The following is a 15138-nucleotide window of genomic DNA, read 5'->3' on the forward strand; positions in this document are numbered from 1 at the left end:
TCCTCTCAGTAAAACATAATACAGTTAATAATAATTAAGTTTATCAAAACCAGAGATTGCAAAGTGCTTTACAAGGTAAAAAATGGAAAACACACATACAAAAACATAAATAAATACAATGTGAGAAAAGTTTATCTATTCATAGAAGAAAACATGTTGCATACTGTACGTACATTAACAAACCTGCATACACAAATAAATACACATGCAAATTAAATAAGGTGATTAAGAAGCCTTTTGTTAAAAACATCTCCAGCAGTGATATAAAAGAATATCAACAGGACCACAAACTGCAGCCTCCAGAATGACAAAGAGGTTGGATCAAGACCTCTAAACAATTTCAACCAAACCTGAACATTACACCATGAATGAAGGTCAGATTTATTGACTCCTTGTTGTATCAGACGGCATAAGTTTCAGCTAGGTGTGCCTAATAAACTGGCTACTGAGTGTAAACTAATCCCCGTTTCTGATACCCATCAATCTTGAGGATTATCACGGTTTTTACCCTGAAACCTTTTTTGCCAAAGTCACATCCTGCACAACTCACTTTTCACAACACAAGTGAGGATGTGTTTTATTGGAGCGTACAGAAGCATTTGGGGCTGAAGTTCTCCTGTTTTCTAAACTAATAACTTTGATGAGGATTTTTTTGTCAAAGATTCAGTTTCGGTCTCCACCGTGGCCTCGATATGCAGATGACATCAGAGTCTTATTTCTCAAGTCTCACAGACTTGGATTGTTTCGAATAATACACTTATTATTCACTGTAGTGTGAAAGACAAAACATGAGCATGAGTATTGAAGGTCTTGATATACTAAGACACCACCAGGTAAGGAAAAGGAAAAAAGTTTATCAACCTTTACCACTTTGCAAAAGGATACATGAGGTTGTGGTCCAGCTTTACATGCAACAATATATCACAGAACACACGGACTGGCTTTCCTGGAACATGTTACTGATGTAATATTCAATATATCCTCATTTCATTTCTGAGCAAATTGAGTCCCCAGGTTTACTTCTCTGGCTTAATCCTTCAAGATCTACACTAGTAATAATATGAGAGAAGAGATTATATTCGCTCTTTATTTTCCTGTCAACACCTGCTCACCTGTGTTCTCCGCTCAGGCTGCAGCAATAAGAAGAAACCACGTCTGACCTTTTCCTTCTATTTTGGCATCAAGTGTTTTCAGTATTTGTTGGTTTTCCATGTATAAAGTTTTACTGAGCTATTGTACAAATAGTTAAATTAGATGTTTTAAATTGACATTTAGCACTGAGTAAAACCAACCCCTGAGACACAACCGTGCATAAATATCAGGGCACAAGTTTTTACATACAGTTTAATCTACAATTAGTTCACTCCTATTGCTCATCTGGCTGGTGTGATTAATATATAGGAAACAAACGTCTTAATAAATCCAGGCCTGTATTTGCACTACTTATTGTTTATGACACGTTGTATTTTGCAAAAGGAGTAACATTATGGGATATGTTATTCAAACGCCATCCCAACTGTACTATGGCATTAAGATTGACTGACAGGCAAAGATCCCTCGGAAGATTAAACTGTAAGAAATTAAACTAGAAGGTATTTACAGCACAAGAACATATCCTTTAAGCTAAAGCCATGTAAGTGATGTTAAAGGCTAAATTAGGACTCGCACAAAAAAACGTCTCTGCAGCATTTTCTGTTGATTCAAACATATTTACATGGCCAAAAGAATATGGACACCTGAACACTACAACTATGTGATTGTTGAACCTCACAATCCTAAACCATTGCCATAATATGATGCTACAACGACCGCCATTATTCTTGGAAGGCTTTCCACAAGATGTTGATGATGTTAGGTGATATAATCATCCCAAAGGTGTTGGATGGAGTTGAGGTCAGATCTCTGTGAAGGTAAGGCAAGTTCTCCCACACACAACCATTTGTTATGAACCTCACTCTGTGCACAGGAGCATTGCCATGTCGAAATATGAATGGGTATTCCCCAAACTTCTGCCACACAGTTGGAATCCCACTTTTGTCAAATATGCCATTGTGTGTGGTAGCCTTGAGATTTCCGTTAATTGGAATTAAAGGTGCTTTGTCCAGGCTCAGAAAGTAGAGCGGAAGTCCACTAATCACAAGTAGGTGGTTCAATCGCTGGCCCTTGCAGTTATATGGGAAAGTGTTCTTGGGCAAGACACCAAAATCGCATGCATGTGTGTGTTATCACTCCTGATGAGCAGGTGGAACCTTGTGCTGCCTGTGCCACCAGTGTATGGATGTGTGTGTGAATGGTGTGTGTGTTGTAAAGCACTTTCAGTGCTTGCTAAGGCTAGAAAAGCATTGTATGAACACCGTCCATTATAGTGTACATTGGCAACCACCTAATCAGTGATGTCAAAGCAGGTGTTTTCCATGCCTGTCGCATTTGAATCGTTTGAATTGTTGGAGTGTGGCCATAACTGCACCCTGCCTGCAGATTTTGAACTTCGGATTTGAGGTGTTTTTGTCACATTGTCAATTTTCCTGTTGGAATAATTCCACCAAATTTCTATACTATATATTTATTCAAAACCTTTTCTATAAAACAACAACATTTACTTTTAACAATGAGTCTAAGGTTTTAGCCACAAGTTACTGCATTTATTATAGTCAGTGTGTGATATAATCCACTTTTCTAGTATTTTATTGATAACTTTGTCAGGTATGGAAGCAAATAATGACCATAGAAAATTGTAGAAAATAGAATACCTACTTTTGAAATTGACCCACTACTGAATACTTTATTTTGAAATACAAACACCACCGCTCTGATGTTAATGAATTGTATTATTTTGAAAACCATATATCCGAATTAATGTGGCGTTAAGTCAATTTAAAGTTCACGATAAGGTGTAATTCCCCCCCGCTCCACAGGAGGGAGTCGGAGTTTAAAAACATAGAAAACACGTGGGCCGAACCGGACGACAACATTCGCTTCCTCCCGTGAAGCACCGCCTCCACGTTTCCATGCATTGGCGCGCTTCGCCTCTGTCACTGTGGCTCTCTGCTCCTCCCCGGGTGGCGGATGTGGTGGTGCTGGACTGGCAGTAGTGGGCTGCGGGTGAACACACGGCAGGGATGAGTGCGGCGGGTAGTGCTCGGTCCGGTTCGGCCGCCGGCCCGGTACAGCAGGGACTGAAGGAGGCTCTCATCGAGACGCTCACGGCCATCCTGTCTCCGGTTCAAGAAGTGCGTGCCGCCGCAGAGGAGCAGATCAAAGTGCTGGAAGTGACAGAGGGTGAGTGGTAGCCACTTTCCAAACGCTAGTTTGTGACTTAATGTCGGCTAGCTATCCGGTGCTCTCACTCACTAACGGCACGGGCCTCTTCAGAGACGAGCAGCACGCGGACAGCTGTCTGCTGCGTTTATCAGTGCTAACTTTGGCTCGTTTGAGAAGTAGCTAACGTTAACAGTCAAAACGTTAGCCGTTAGACTAACTAACTGCCTCGGCTCCTGAAAGGCCATGTTTTCAGAAGTTAGTGATGACCGAGCTCACTTGAGCTTGTTAGGTTGATGCCTTGCTCAAACATGACGCGACCTGACAATTCACAGCTAACCGTGTCACAACTGTAGTCGTTAACTTTCGCTGGTGACGTAAAGTAAGTTACATTAAGCACATGGTGGTGGTGGTGGGGGGGGCTGTGAGGGGTCGGCCTTAACAGCACAGCAACAGGGTGGACAACGGTGTATTTAACGTTCAGTTAGCGTTAAGTTACGTCATCTCCACGAGCTAAGTCACAGCTCTGAAGCTCTGGCGACACTAACATGTCCTGGTCTCGAGCGCGTTAGAATTCGGTAACGTAATTTGGGAATAACCGCACGAGATGAACACCCTTAATTCACCTTAACCAACTGTTTATTAAACCACATATTAATATCGACAGTATGTGTAGTGAGGTGCCAACCGACTTCCAAACGTCCTAGAAGTAATGTTAATGTTACTCCCTTAACTGAATCTTATTAAATTATTCCACGGTCACTATGGCAACCACAGAATGCCCTATGACAGATTTTCCCGCGAAGACGTTTCCCGCAGCCTCGCGCATCATCAGCACCATCGCGACACGAGAGAGAGAGGGAAAGTCCCAGAGTCCATACATAAAGTTCATACTACTATACAGTCTTTTTAAGGAAACAAGCATAGTGGCACCTTGTGTCTCATGTTTATAGTTATTTAATAACAGTGAAAGTGTTATGAAGGTAACTAAAACCCCTGAAAACATCTGGAGGCTTGAATTCTGTGATTTATTAGCAGATGCTTTGGTTTACAAAATCAAATCAGTTAAGTGCTCTTCTCTTATGGGAGTTGAACAAACTGTTTACCTATTGCAATTGTATTTAGCAGTAACACAAGTGGCCTGTTTAATGTTGCATTTGCCATTAAAAGGCTCATTAAAGGTCTCAAAATAAAGTTTAGGAATTGACAAAGACCGTGGACATGACAGTATACCTTATCTAAACAATTGGTGACAGTTGGTGTATTGTGGAAATAATACCAATGTATTGTATGTTGATATAACTCTATAATTGGGACATATACAGTACCTAGTGTCTGTAGCGTTTACTCCACTAGACTTCCCATTGTCCTCGTGCCCTGTCCTCGCTGAAAGGCTAATTGTGGACAATGTCTGTCTGCTGCGTCGCAGCGAGGCCGACCCTCTCCGCTGGCCCCTCTCTAAGGCAGACGCTCTGGACGTTTGTCAGCACTAACATTGTCTTCTGGCGCCTGTTGTCACTCTTAGTAAAACCCAGTGAGGGAGAGCTGAATCAGAGCTGAGGTCTGACACTGATCATGAACTGTATTTATCACACACACACACACACAGTCTGCATGCCTGTCAGGCCAGGTTCACACCGGCGTACTCTGTTATCTTTAAAGCTCATCGGTTGTTGGAATGTTGTTAGCCTTGGAACCAAACTGTATCAGTGTTATCATGTATTGTTGTACACAGGCTCACAACAACACACCTTAATATTTGTCATATTTAGGTCCAGCTAAGAGACTATTACATGTTTGTTTGTTGTGACTATATGCTTTGGCTTTTTTTGCGTTGTATTTCTTTTACATGGCACCACAGAGTGGCTTTTCTGTCATCGTGTTGCAGCAGCCGTTTCATGTTCCAGAAGCGCTCTCTAGTATGAATTCTGGATAAAAGGAAAAAACACATCGTTTTCATGCTTTAACAGGAAAAGTCTGTTCGATGAAAACAAATGATCTAAACGACTTAAACAATAGCATCATAACACACAAAGGAACACGTATGAAATGCGACATGTTCAAGTCATTAAGTCAAGGCATCATTGATAGGTTTGTTTGAAAGACTAATTTCTCCTGTTTATCAGCGTCATCATTATACCTTATCGTATAATGTATCTTCTCAGCGCTCTCATTTTTACATTCATGAATTCATAATTTTTTTTGTCTTTGCTGATATGTTCGTATTGTAGAGTTTGGCGTCCATCTGGCAGAACTCACAGTTGATCCTCAGGGAGCGCTCGCAATCCGTCAGGTGAGTGTAAAACAGTAAACGTTTGCAAAAGGTTGTCCCGCCCACACGTGCACGTCAAACATCTGATTGTGTCCCTGACTGTTGTGATCTGTTTCACTTATGTGTAATTTAACAGATGTCACGCTCATTGTCTGTGTTTGCAGTTAGCGTCAGTTATCCTGAAGCAGTATGTGGAAACTCACTGGTGTTCCCAGTCCGAGAAATTCAGACCTCCTGAAACTACAGATCAGGTAAACCATTCTTGTATCTAAAATACATTTCTTTGTCTGCTCCGGGCAGAAGAGAAAATGTCTTGCACGCAATTTTTTTAATTTGTTCCCAGAGGGCTTATTTTGTGAGCCAAATGTTGTCAAACTCCTGTTGTCCCTCTTCCAGGCTAAAGCCGCCATCAGGGAGCTGCTGCCGGGCGGTTTGCGGGAGGCGATCAGCAAAGTCCGCTCCAGCGTGGCGTACGCCGTGTCGGCCATCGCCCACTGGGACTGGCCCGAGGCCTGGCCACAGCTGTTCACCCTGCTGATGGAGATGCTGGTCAGCGGAGACGTCAATGCTGTGCACGGGGCCATGAGAGTCCTCACAGGTATATATAATAAGACACACATAAACACACCAAATTTACACAATTGTAACAACACAATTTTTTCCAATCCAATTAAAACTTGTACAGCCTAAAAACAATTTTGGTGCATTTATATCTCCGTCTTCTGAGTTTTAAATGGAAAAGTAAAAAAGATGAATGTTATTATATCAGACAAGAACACGTGGGATCAGTGCGTTCTCATTATTCATTACACTGAGTTTTACAAATATTCAGTTAATTCTTACTTCAAAAGAAATAAACTATTGAGATAGAACTCCTCCTTTTGATAGATAATGACTTGAAATACAACATGCATGCTTTAAGTGTCCGTTTGTTTGTTTAACAACGTGTTGTGTGTTGAATGCAGAGTTCACTCGGGAGGTGACCGATACACAGATGCCGCTGGTGGCTCCTGTCATCTTACCTGAAATGTACAAGATCTTCACCATGGCTGAGGTAATGCTTCATCTCTGCTGGTCTACTGCTGGTTCCGATGTATTTTGGCACAACACTGCTTGAAAAACGGTTGATTCATTCTTCAGGTATTTTTAGCATTTTATGTTTTTTCCTGGATGCACACATCTTGTCAACAACTAGTGGGAGCGGTACAATTCTATGTTACTGATAATATCCCGAATTGTTCTGCTCCGTGTTGGTGTAATATGAAGTTTTAGTCTTTTTTTAATAACTTTTATAACTGTTACAGGTGTACAGTATTCGTACGCGATCCAGAGCAGTGGAGATATTCACCACCTGTGCAAACCTCATTTGTGCTATTGAAGAGCTGGAGAAGGTGAGACGTGTCATATGAATGAGTGCATAATAGATTTAGTTAGAATTATTTATATCATTTTTTATTTTATTTTTTAACTCTTGATTAACCGCTTTTGACAGGGAAAAGTTTAATCTCATTGAGTTGCAGTTGATCAATTATGATAAATAGAGAGATGCACTGATTTCCCACTTTATCGTCAATAGCCGGTGACCAGCTGATCAGTCTCAGATAAAGCCGGTTTGTGACTTATATATTTACACAAACCAGCGGGTGGACTGTTTAGAGATCAGTGTTTGTGGGAATTGTCCTCATGTTGTGCCACATTTATATGGCACATGCATATCTTTACAAAAAGGAAGTGACATGCGTGACTAACTTGTCAATACCCTGTTTGTAATGTTACTGTACCTCTTTGTGTTTGTAGGGTGCAGCCAAAGCGTTGATCTTCCCCGTGGTGCAGCAGTTCACAGAAGCGTTTGTGCAGGCTCTGCAGATGCCTGATGGACCCTCGTCTGATAGCGGCCTTAAGATGGAAGTCCTCAAGGTGAGAGACGTCCCAGAACAAAGAGACATCAAGTAGTTGCTTGGCGTCTCAAATCATTTTTTTTTTTGTTTAAATATTGGATACATTTTTCAGTTAAAGTCACAAATCATGAAGTTCGTCCTTTTTTAATGGTTTTTTTTTTTTTTGGAACTTTTGTGGAAGTGGTATGTTATTGTGAAACTGAGGATTTACATCTGTATTTTTTTTTCATCCTCTCTACCAGGCGGTAACGGCGTTGGTGAGGAACTTCCCCAAACCCATGGTGTCCTCCATGCAGCAGATACTACCCATTGTATGGAACACACTGACTGAAAGCGCTGCTTTATATCCTTTACAATGCCAAACTGTGGAGTAGCTAATCATTTCTTGCTGGGATCACCGCTGCTGTCTGTGTTGTGAAAGCATTGTTTAGGTGAAAATAGAAACAAACATGATGTATAACTAGCAGTTTTAATCCACCTCACTTTCTCGGTTTCTGTAGTGGAGTATTCCTTAACCATGTGTTCACTTATGTGAGAACAGAAGTCAACTACACAGAAGAAGTGGATGACCCGGTAGACTCAGATGGTGAGCAGCATAACATTAGTTTGAAAATTTGCAGCATTAAAAGCACCTTTTCCATCCTCTCATTGGCTCCTTTTTTTGCAGGTGAGGTTTTGGGTTTTGAGAATCTGGTGTTCAGCATCTTTGAGTTTGTCCACACGCTGCTGGAGAACAACAAGTTCAAGAGTACGGTGAAGAAAGCGCTGCCCGAACTCATCTACTACGTCATCCTGTACATGCAGATCACTGAGGACCAGGTGAGGAGTATTGACATGAACGCATGGGGTTTAAATTGCTGTCGACTGGATAGGTGCATAGATGGAAGTATGAGCTGTAAAAAAAAATCTTCTTGTTTCTTCAGATCAAAGTGTGGACAGCGAACCCCCAGCAGTTTGTAGAGGATGAGGATGATGACACCTTCTCCTACTCTGTCAGGATCTCTGCTCAGGACCTGCTGCTGGTGAGATAACAACCTTCAACTCAAACAAATCTTTAAAGCAAAAATAACAAAAGTTCCTTCTTGTGAAAGTTTCATTAAAGGTGCAGTGTGTAGGTTTCTCATTGATTCCACACCTTCCTGGAGAAATACGCCTTCTTCCTCTCCTTTCTCCTCTCCTACACGTATAGCCTCCGCAAACACTCGGGGCCTCCGGTGAACCACGTCGCCTTAGTCCTTAAACGACGTATGAACAGTGATTCTTTGCTTCAGTGTTCAACCGTAGAAACGCTGAGCAATGCCCTCACATGTAGAACAGGGGTCCTAAATGTCCCAGCATTTCTAAGTTCACAGTTGTTTCATCGTCTCACTCCACGTGCCTCTGGTCTCACTCTGAGAGTGTGCATAATGATGGTGACCTGTGACCTCTGCTTCCAGGCTGTTGCTGCAGAGTTTCAGAATGAGAGCGCCGCAGCGCTGGCGGCGGCAGCGACCAGACACCTCCAGGAGGCCGAGCAGGCCAAAAACAGTGGCAATGAGCACTGGTGAGGAGAAACTCTGCCTACATCTCAGTGTCTGGTCTTAAAACCTTGTTGGACTTTGTGCCGCCTTCCTGCTGTAACTTCACCTGTGCTTTTAAGTCAGAAAATTCATGTTTATTTTAAAACTAGGTGGAAGATCCACGAGGCCTGCATGTTGGCCCTCGGCTCCGTCAAAACCATCATCACAGAGAACGTGAAGAACGGTCGCATCCAGTTTGACATGCATGGTTTCCTGGCCAGCGTTATCCTCGCTGATCTCAACCTGCCAGGTGAGTCCCAGTCTGACCCTTAGACGTGCTCAACAACACGGCACAAAGAACCTAAATCGATCCACCACAACTACCAACTTTCTGAAGTGTATGCGACCAACATTACAGCATATTAAGTTCTCTTTTACTCGTCTTCTCTTGTGTTGTTCTTCACCGCCGTGTCTTGTTTGTCTTTTCTCTTGACCAGCGGCGTCTCCGTTCCTGCTCGGCCGGGCTCTGTGGGCGGCCAGTCGCTTCACAGCCGCCATGTCTCCTGAACTCATCCAGCAGTTCCTCCAGGCCACCGTCAGCGGCCTCCACGACAACCAGCCGCCCTCGGTCCGCATATCTGCGGTCAGGGCCATCTGGGGGTGAGCAAGTTGTGTCTTTAACTGTGCAGACACACAGAGTATGAATGTGATTTTTCTGATTTAACATGGCGAGCATGAACAGCTCTGGTAGAGTTAGCTGACAATATAGCTGAACACATTCTGTCATGAATTTAGTATCTTGAAAAACATTTTGAAATTGTCCAGACTAGACATAATTGTTTCCTATGGTGCAGGCAAAGTTAATTTTATATTTTTCTTGCTGAAAATTAAATTAAAAAAATTAAGAGGAGAAAATGCTATTCATGTCTGTATGTTAAATTCGGCGCTACAGCCTGTTAGCTTAGCATAAAGACTTGTGTAAACTGCTAGTCTGGCTCTGTCCAAAGGTAAAAACACATTGGTTTTTACATACATTCAACAGACCAGATGTTACATGTTAGTTACTGAGCCTTAGAGATGCTGGTAGATGGATTTTCTTACATTTGGATTGAGCCAACTAGCTGTTAACAGACTTTATGCTATGCTAAGCTAAGCTAACCGCCTGCTGGCTTTAGCTTTTGACTGACCATGCAGGGATCAGTGTGGTATCTTCTCATCTAATTCTAAGGCATAAAAGTGTTGATTTGTACAAGATTTTTTTTCCCCCATCACTAAATTGTGAATTAGATAATCGTGTCAACTAATTAAGTTGCACCTTTCATCACACATACATTATTGTTTTTATTTTAAACTTTCAGTCAGCATTTCAGTAGTTTGAAAGGGTCACTTAAACACTTTGGGTGGATACTGCCTGTTCATTGACGACTACTGTCCTTCTCCAGGTATTGTGATCAGCTGAAGCTGTCGGACAGCACCCACGTCCTCCAGCCCTTCCTCCCCAGCATCCTCGAGGGACTGGTCCAACTGGCTGCCCAGTTCAGCTCCGAGGTGCTCACCCTCGTCATGGAGACTCTGTGCATCGTCTGCACCGTCGACCCGGCCTTCACCACCAGCGCCGAGAACAAAATCTGCCCCCTCACCATTGCTATTTTCCTTAAATATAACAATGGTACTGCTAACCACGTCTTCTATGAGACGTATACTACTTTCACTCCGTACTCTGTACTTCAAATTCCTTTTATTTTACTTCACTTAATTCCTCATTTTTAAAGGTTGGATGTAGTATTCAAAACATCTTCTAATACTTTGACATGGATCATCAAGATTCCGTTTCTCTTTGCAGAGTGTGGCACCTTTTTTAGTCTTTCCAGAGAAGACGTAGACATCTTAAGTTTAGAGACACATAGATTTATATTTGTCTCCTCTCTCTTCCCCAGACCCTGTTGTGGCGTCCTTGGCTCAGGACATCTTTAAGGAGCTGGCACAGATCGAAGGCTGCCAGGGCCCCATGCAGATGCGTCTCATCCCCACGCTGGTCAGCATCATGCAGGCTCCCCCCGACAAGATCCCCGCTGGACTGTGTGCCGTAAGTAGCTAGTGGCTCAGTCACATTGTTCATCTGAAACTTCCCTTGTTGAGATAATGTTACAGGATCAAACTCAGATAATCAGTTTCCTGAGATTAATACCAGAGTCTGACCACATTTTCGCCACCTCTGTACAACAGACGTCTATCGACATCCTGACCACAGTCGTCCGAAACACCAAACCCCCTCTCTCAGAGATGCTGGTGTGCCAGGCATTCCCCGTGGTGGCACAGTGCAGCTTACGCACCGACGACAACACGATAATGCAGGTAAACCCAACGGAGTTTCATCCAAACACGAGCACACTGAACGCAGCAGGAGACAAATGATGTTTTCCAGCAAATGTCATGAGCTACTTTCAGTAAAAATACCACTTTCCCTCTCCTTCTCCCCTTACTTCTGCTCTTTCACCACTTGCCTCCCCTCTCCAGAATGGAGGCGAGTGTCTGCGGGCGTACGTCTCCGTCGCCCTCGAGCAGGTTGCCCAGTGGAGGGACGAGCAGGGGAACAGCGGCCTCTGGTACGTCATGCAGGTGGTCAACCAGCTGCTGGACCCCCGGACCTCCGAGTTCACGGCCGCCTTCGTGGGCAGGCTGGTGTCCACACTGATCTCTCGGGCGGGGACCCAGCTCGGGGAGCAGCTGGACCAGATCCTCCGAGCGATTCTGAGCAAGATGCAGCAAGCTGAGACTCTGAGTGTCATGCAGGTAGGAGGGGAACGAAGCTGGTGTGTGGCCGTTACTTCACAGACTGAACCATCAAACCTGTTCTGGATGTGTGTGTGTGTGTGTGTGTGTGTGTGTGTGAGAGATAACCTGGTCTTTAATCTCTCTTCAGTCTCTGATCATGGTGTTTGCCCACCTGGTTCACTCCCAGCTGGAGCCTCTGTTGGAGTTCTTGTGCAGTCTGCCCGGCCCGACGGGGAAACCTGCCCTGGAGTTCGTCATGACGGAGTGGATGAGCCGGCAGCACCTGTTCTACGGGCAGTACGAGGGTAAAGTCAGGTCAGACATTTTCATTCATCATTGATACTTACAACATTTTAAAATGTGAACCCATAAAATATATTGAACCTACAGCCAAAGTTTATATATAAGCTGATTCACAGTTTGCTCTGTCAGTCACATCATGCTCGTGCTAGCCGTCTACAAGTTCTAAGAACCACCAATGATAAATACAAACCATCTAATGCTGCCGGCTGTAGGCAAAGAAAGTTACAGCTATTGCTGTTTTAGCACATTTTCCTTTATATTTATTTTCATATTAATCATGAATTAGTTTAAGTAGTTTAATTTTTACCACAGACACTAAACCAACATCTATAAAAGAAAAACTCCAATTGCGTTTAAAAATTGTCGCTGCGATTATTCTCCCTGCCTGTAGACATCAACATGTCCAGCTGCTGGTACTTGCAATAAAAGGTGTGGGGCAGTTTAAACGACCAGCATGCTTCATGAGCAGGGATTTCTTACATCAGAATTATGTTTCCCCAAATTTAAACAACACGTCGTACAAACAATTTTTTTTTTAGCATAACTCTGCCCTTCGACTAAAAGAGCTGGCACTTTTGTGATTTGTTTTGTTTATTTTAATCTTCAACTGGCATTAATTGTACTCGAAGCAGAAACTGTCAGTTCTTTCTTCCAACCTTGCCACATATCTGAAACCTTTGTCGTCTTTGTGTTTTTTTTTTTTTTTCCTTCAGCACGGTGGCTCTCTGTAAGCTGCTGCAGCACGGCCTCAACACTGACGACAAGCGTCTCCAGGACATCGTGGTGAAGGGAGAAGAGATCTACAGCCATGAAGACGGCATCCGCACACGCTCCAAATCTGCCAAGAGTAAGGCGGCAAATAGACCCAGAGATAGTTGACTCTGTCCATCTCATTACGTCCACATAGCGATATCAGGAGACGAACCACAGGACGGTGCTCCGTTACTCTTCTGCTCTTCACTGTTCATCTCTCCTCCACAGACCCAGAGAGGTGGACCAACATTCCTTTGCTAGTGAAGATCTTTAAGTTGATCATCAATGAGCTGTCGACGGTAGTGGAGGCGAACGCCAGCAGGGCGAACGCCGCCGACTGGAGTCAAGGTGAATACAAATGATACAAATGCTTTTAGTTCAAACTGTTTGGTGCTGGTTTCGTTGCGGGTGTTGTTACAGGACAGCAGACATTTTTAGCAACCAGCTGTTGTTTGTCTCAGATTCCAGCGGTATGTGGGAGGAAGATGAAGAGGGGGGTGACGACGATGAGGAGGAGGATGAAGCCCTCGCAGGGCAGCTGCTTTCTGATCTCATCTCTTCAAAGAAATACGGTACCGGCATCTCCACAGTGCCTCAGATATTCCTTTATTATGTCTTCAAGTCCACTTCGTGCTCATACTGTTTTCGTAGAACTCTGTTTCTGGTCACTAAGTTTCCTGATGTGTTCCCATCTTACAGATGATGATTATTACGAGGATGACGATGATGAGGATGATCCAGATGCCGTGAAAGACCCCATATATCAGATTGATCTGCAGGTACACTAACTCTAATCTGTTAGTTGCACTCGTCTCATTTTCAAAATGTAGCAGCGGGGGTTAATGATTGAAGCGCTTTGCTGAAGATTTGTGCTCTTAGGGGGTGGCTGTTATAATGAAATCCAACTATCACGTAATACTTAATTACATGTTGTGATATCAAAATATATAGTGATGTAGTCCATTTTCTGGAAAATTCATTCAGAAACTGTCTATTGATGGAAGTAACTATATGTGAAAATCAGTCCTGCTCACTGTGTTCTCAGCATCTTACAACAGAGATATGAAAGTGATAGTCAACACAGTATAAACTATACGGCAAAATCTCTGATGGTAGATAAATGTATATATTGTCTCAGTGTCAAAGCCGATCAGATGCTCCAATTGTATTGTCACTGGATTGTTGCAGCCGTTTGTTTCCAGGACTCCAGAACTTCTGATGTCTTTATAGTTGACATGCACTGTATCCCCTGTCCTGTCCCAGGCTTACCTGACGGACTTCCTGACGCAGTTCGCCCAGCAGCCATGTTACAGCATGTTCTCAGGCCACCTCACCACCGTGGAGAGACAAACCCTGCAGTCTATAGGCCTCTAGCCCCGCCGTCAGCCGCTCCAACACGTCTTCTTCCATCTAAACTCTCTCCTGTTGGCCCATCAATTATGCATTCATGATGAATTTACAACCGGGCTAAGGAAGAGGAGAAATGGGATGATGGCCCTGGTAGAGGAAGGAAAACCGGGTTGAAGGAGATGGACGCGCACTTACCCATAACTCCCTGTTTCTACTCTCTCGTGATGGGACGAAGGACTTTGCAGATGTTAAAGTGACGAGGATGAAGAGGTGAGAGACTGCCTCGGTCAGTTCTTGAAGAAGGTCAGAGGACTCACCGTTTTAGAGTAATTGCAGACCGGACGAGAGGATGGAATAGAAAGGCTGAGGCTCCACAGTGGGACAGGTGAAATATGAACGGACTACTTTGCCATGTCCTATTTGTAACGTAGCCTGTTATTTTTGTGTTTCTGTATAAACCGAGTTAAATCATGCAACGTGGAAAACACTTCCTGAGAGACTTCACATCGATTGAAGGAAAGACAAACAAACAAACCAACATCCTGATCTTTGGGGGAAGGAGAGAAACACTGGCGGCCTTATATTCCAGAAAAAACAGTGACTGTTTCTGACAGGAAATGAAAAGCTCTTTGGACAGCTGTCGTGTCTCCAGGTTCGGTGGGTATGTGGGAAATTCAGTGTTGCCATGGTGACTCCCAGCATTGTCATTTCCTTGTACACCCCTGTTGAAATTTGCGATGGAAAACATTTCTAAATAAAAGTCCCGAGAGGACAACCTTTCCAGATTGATTTCCAGATTCCTCTCCAGATTCCTCTCTTGTCTCCCTGAGCTGTGAATAATATTAAAATATACAGGTTCTTTAAAAGGGACCACTTGAAAGAAATAAAGAAGAAACTACAAAAAACACATACCTGCACGGTCCGTGTACGTTTTGATAGTCTGTTTTACCGTTCATTCGAAAAAAACAAAATACGGAAATACCATGGTATTCTCGTTTTTGATTTCAAACCAAAAACGGAAATGGGCTGT

The 15138-nt window shown here is 43.3% G+C and overlaps 1 protein-coding gene across 1 annotated transcript; it reads left to right on the forward strand.

Moving 5' to 3' along the window:
• Positions 1-3009: 3009 nt before the first annotated feature.
• On the forward strand, positions 3010-14897 carry ipo9 (importin 9). The gene is made up of 24 exons (XM_068712408.1): positions 3010-3279; positions 5490-5551; positions 5695-5781; positions 5927-6128; positions 6496-6584; positions 6835-6921; positions 7328-7447; positions 7671-7771; positions 7956-8014; positions 8096-8247; positions 8352-8450; positions 8865-8971; positions 9098-9237; positions 9425-9587; positions 10370-10596; positions 10865-11013; positions 11154-11282; positions 11445-11720; positions 11851-12017; positions 12719-12852; positions 12987-13106; positions 13220-13330; positions 13458-13537; positions 14022-14897. Exons 1-24 carry the CDS (start codon positions 3120-3122, stop codon positions 14130-14132), a joined length of 3132 nt encoding a protein of 1043 aa, XP_068568509.1. The 5' UTR covers positions 3010-3119; the 3' UTR covers positions 14133-14897.
• The last annotated feature ends 241 nt before the right edge of the window (positions 14898-15138 follow it).

This window comes from Cebidichthys violaceus, unplaced genomic scaffold (genome assembly GCF_023349555.1).
Source record: "Cebidichthys violaceus isolate CVI_PGR_0920_01 unplaced genomic scaffold, fCebVio1.0.p SCAF_17, whole genome shotgun sequence".
NCBI classification, from domain to species: Eukaryota; Metazoa; Chordata; class Actinopteri; order Perciformes; family Stichaeidae; genus Cebidichthys; species Cebidichthys violaceus.

Bases quoted from the DNA above. Each gene is read 5' to 3' on its own strand.
- ipo9 (XM_068712408.1), top strand. From the start codon at position 3,120: ATGAGTGCGGCGGGTAGTGCTCGGTCCGGTTCGGCCGCCGGCCCGGTA. The intron at 12,853-12,986 runs GTAAGGCGGCAA...TCTCCTCCACAG, and splicing joins ACGCTCCAAATCTGCCAAGA to ACCCAGAGAGGTGGACCAAC. The intron at 13,538-14,021 runs GTACACTAACTC...GTCCTGTCCCAG, and splicing joins TATATCAGATTGATCTGCAG to GCTTACCTGACGGACTTCCT.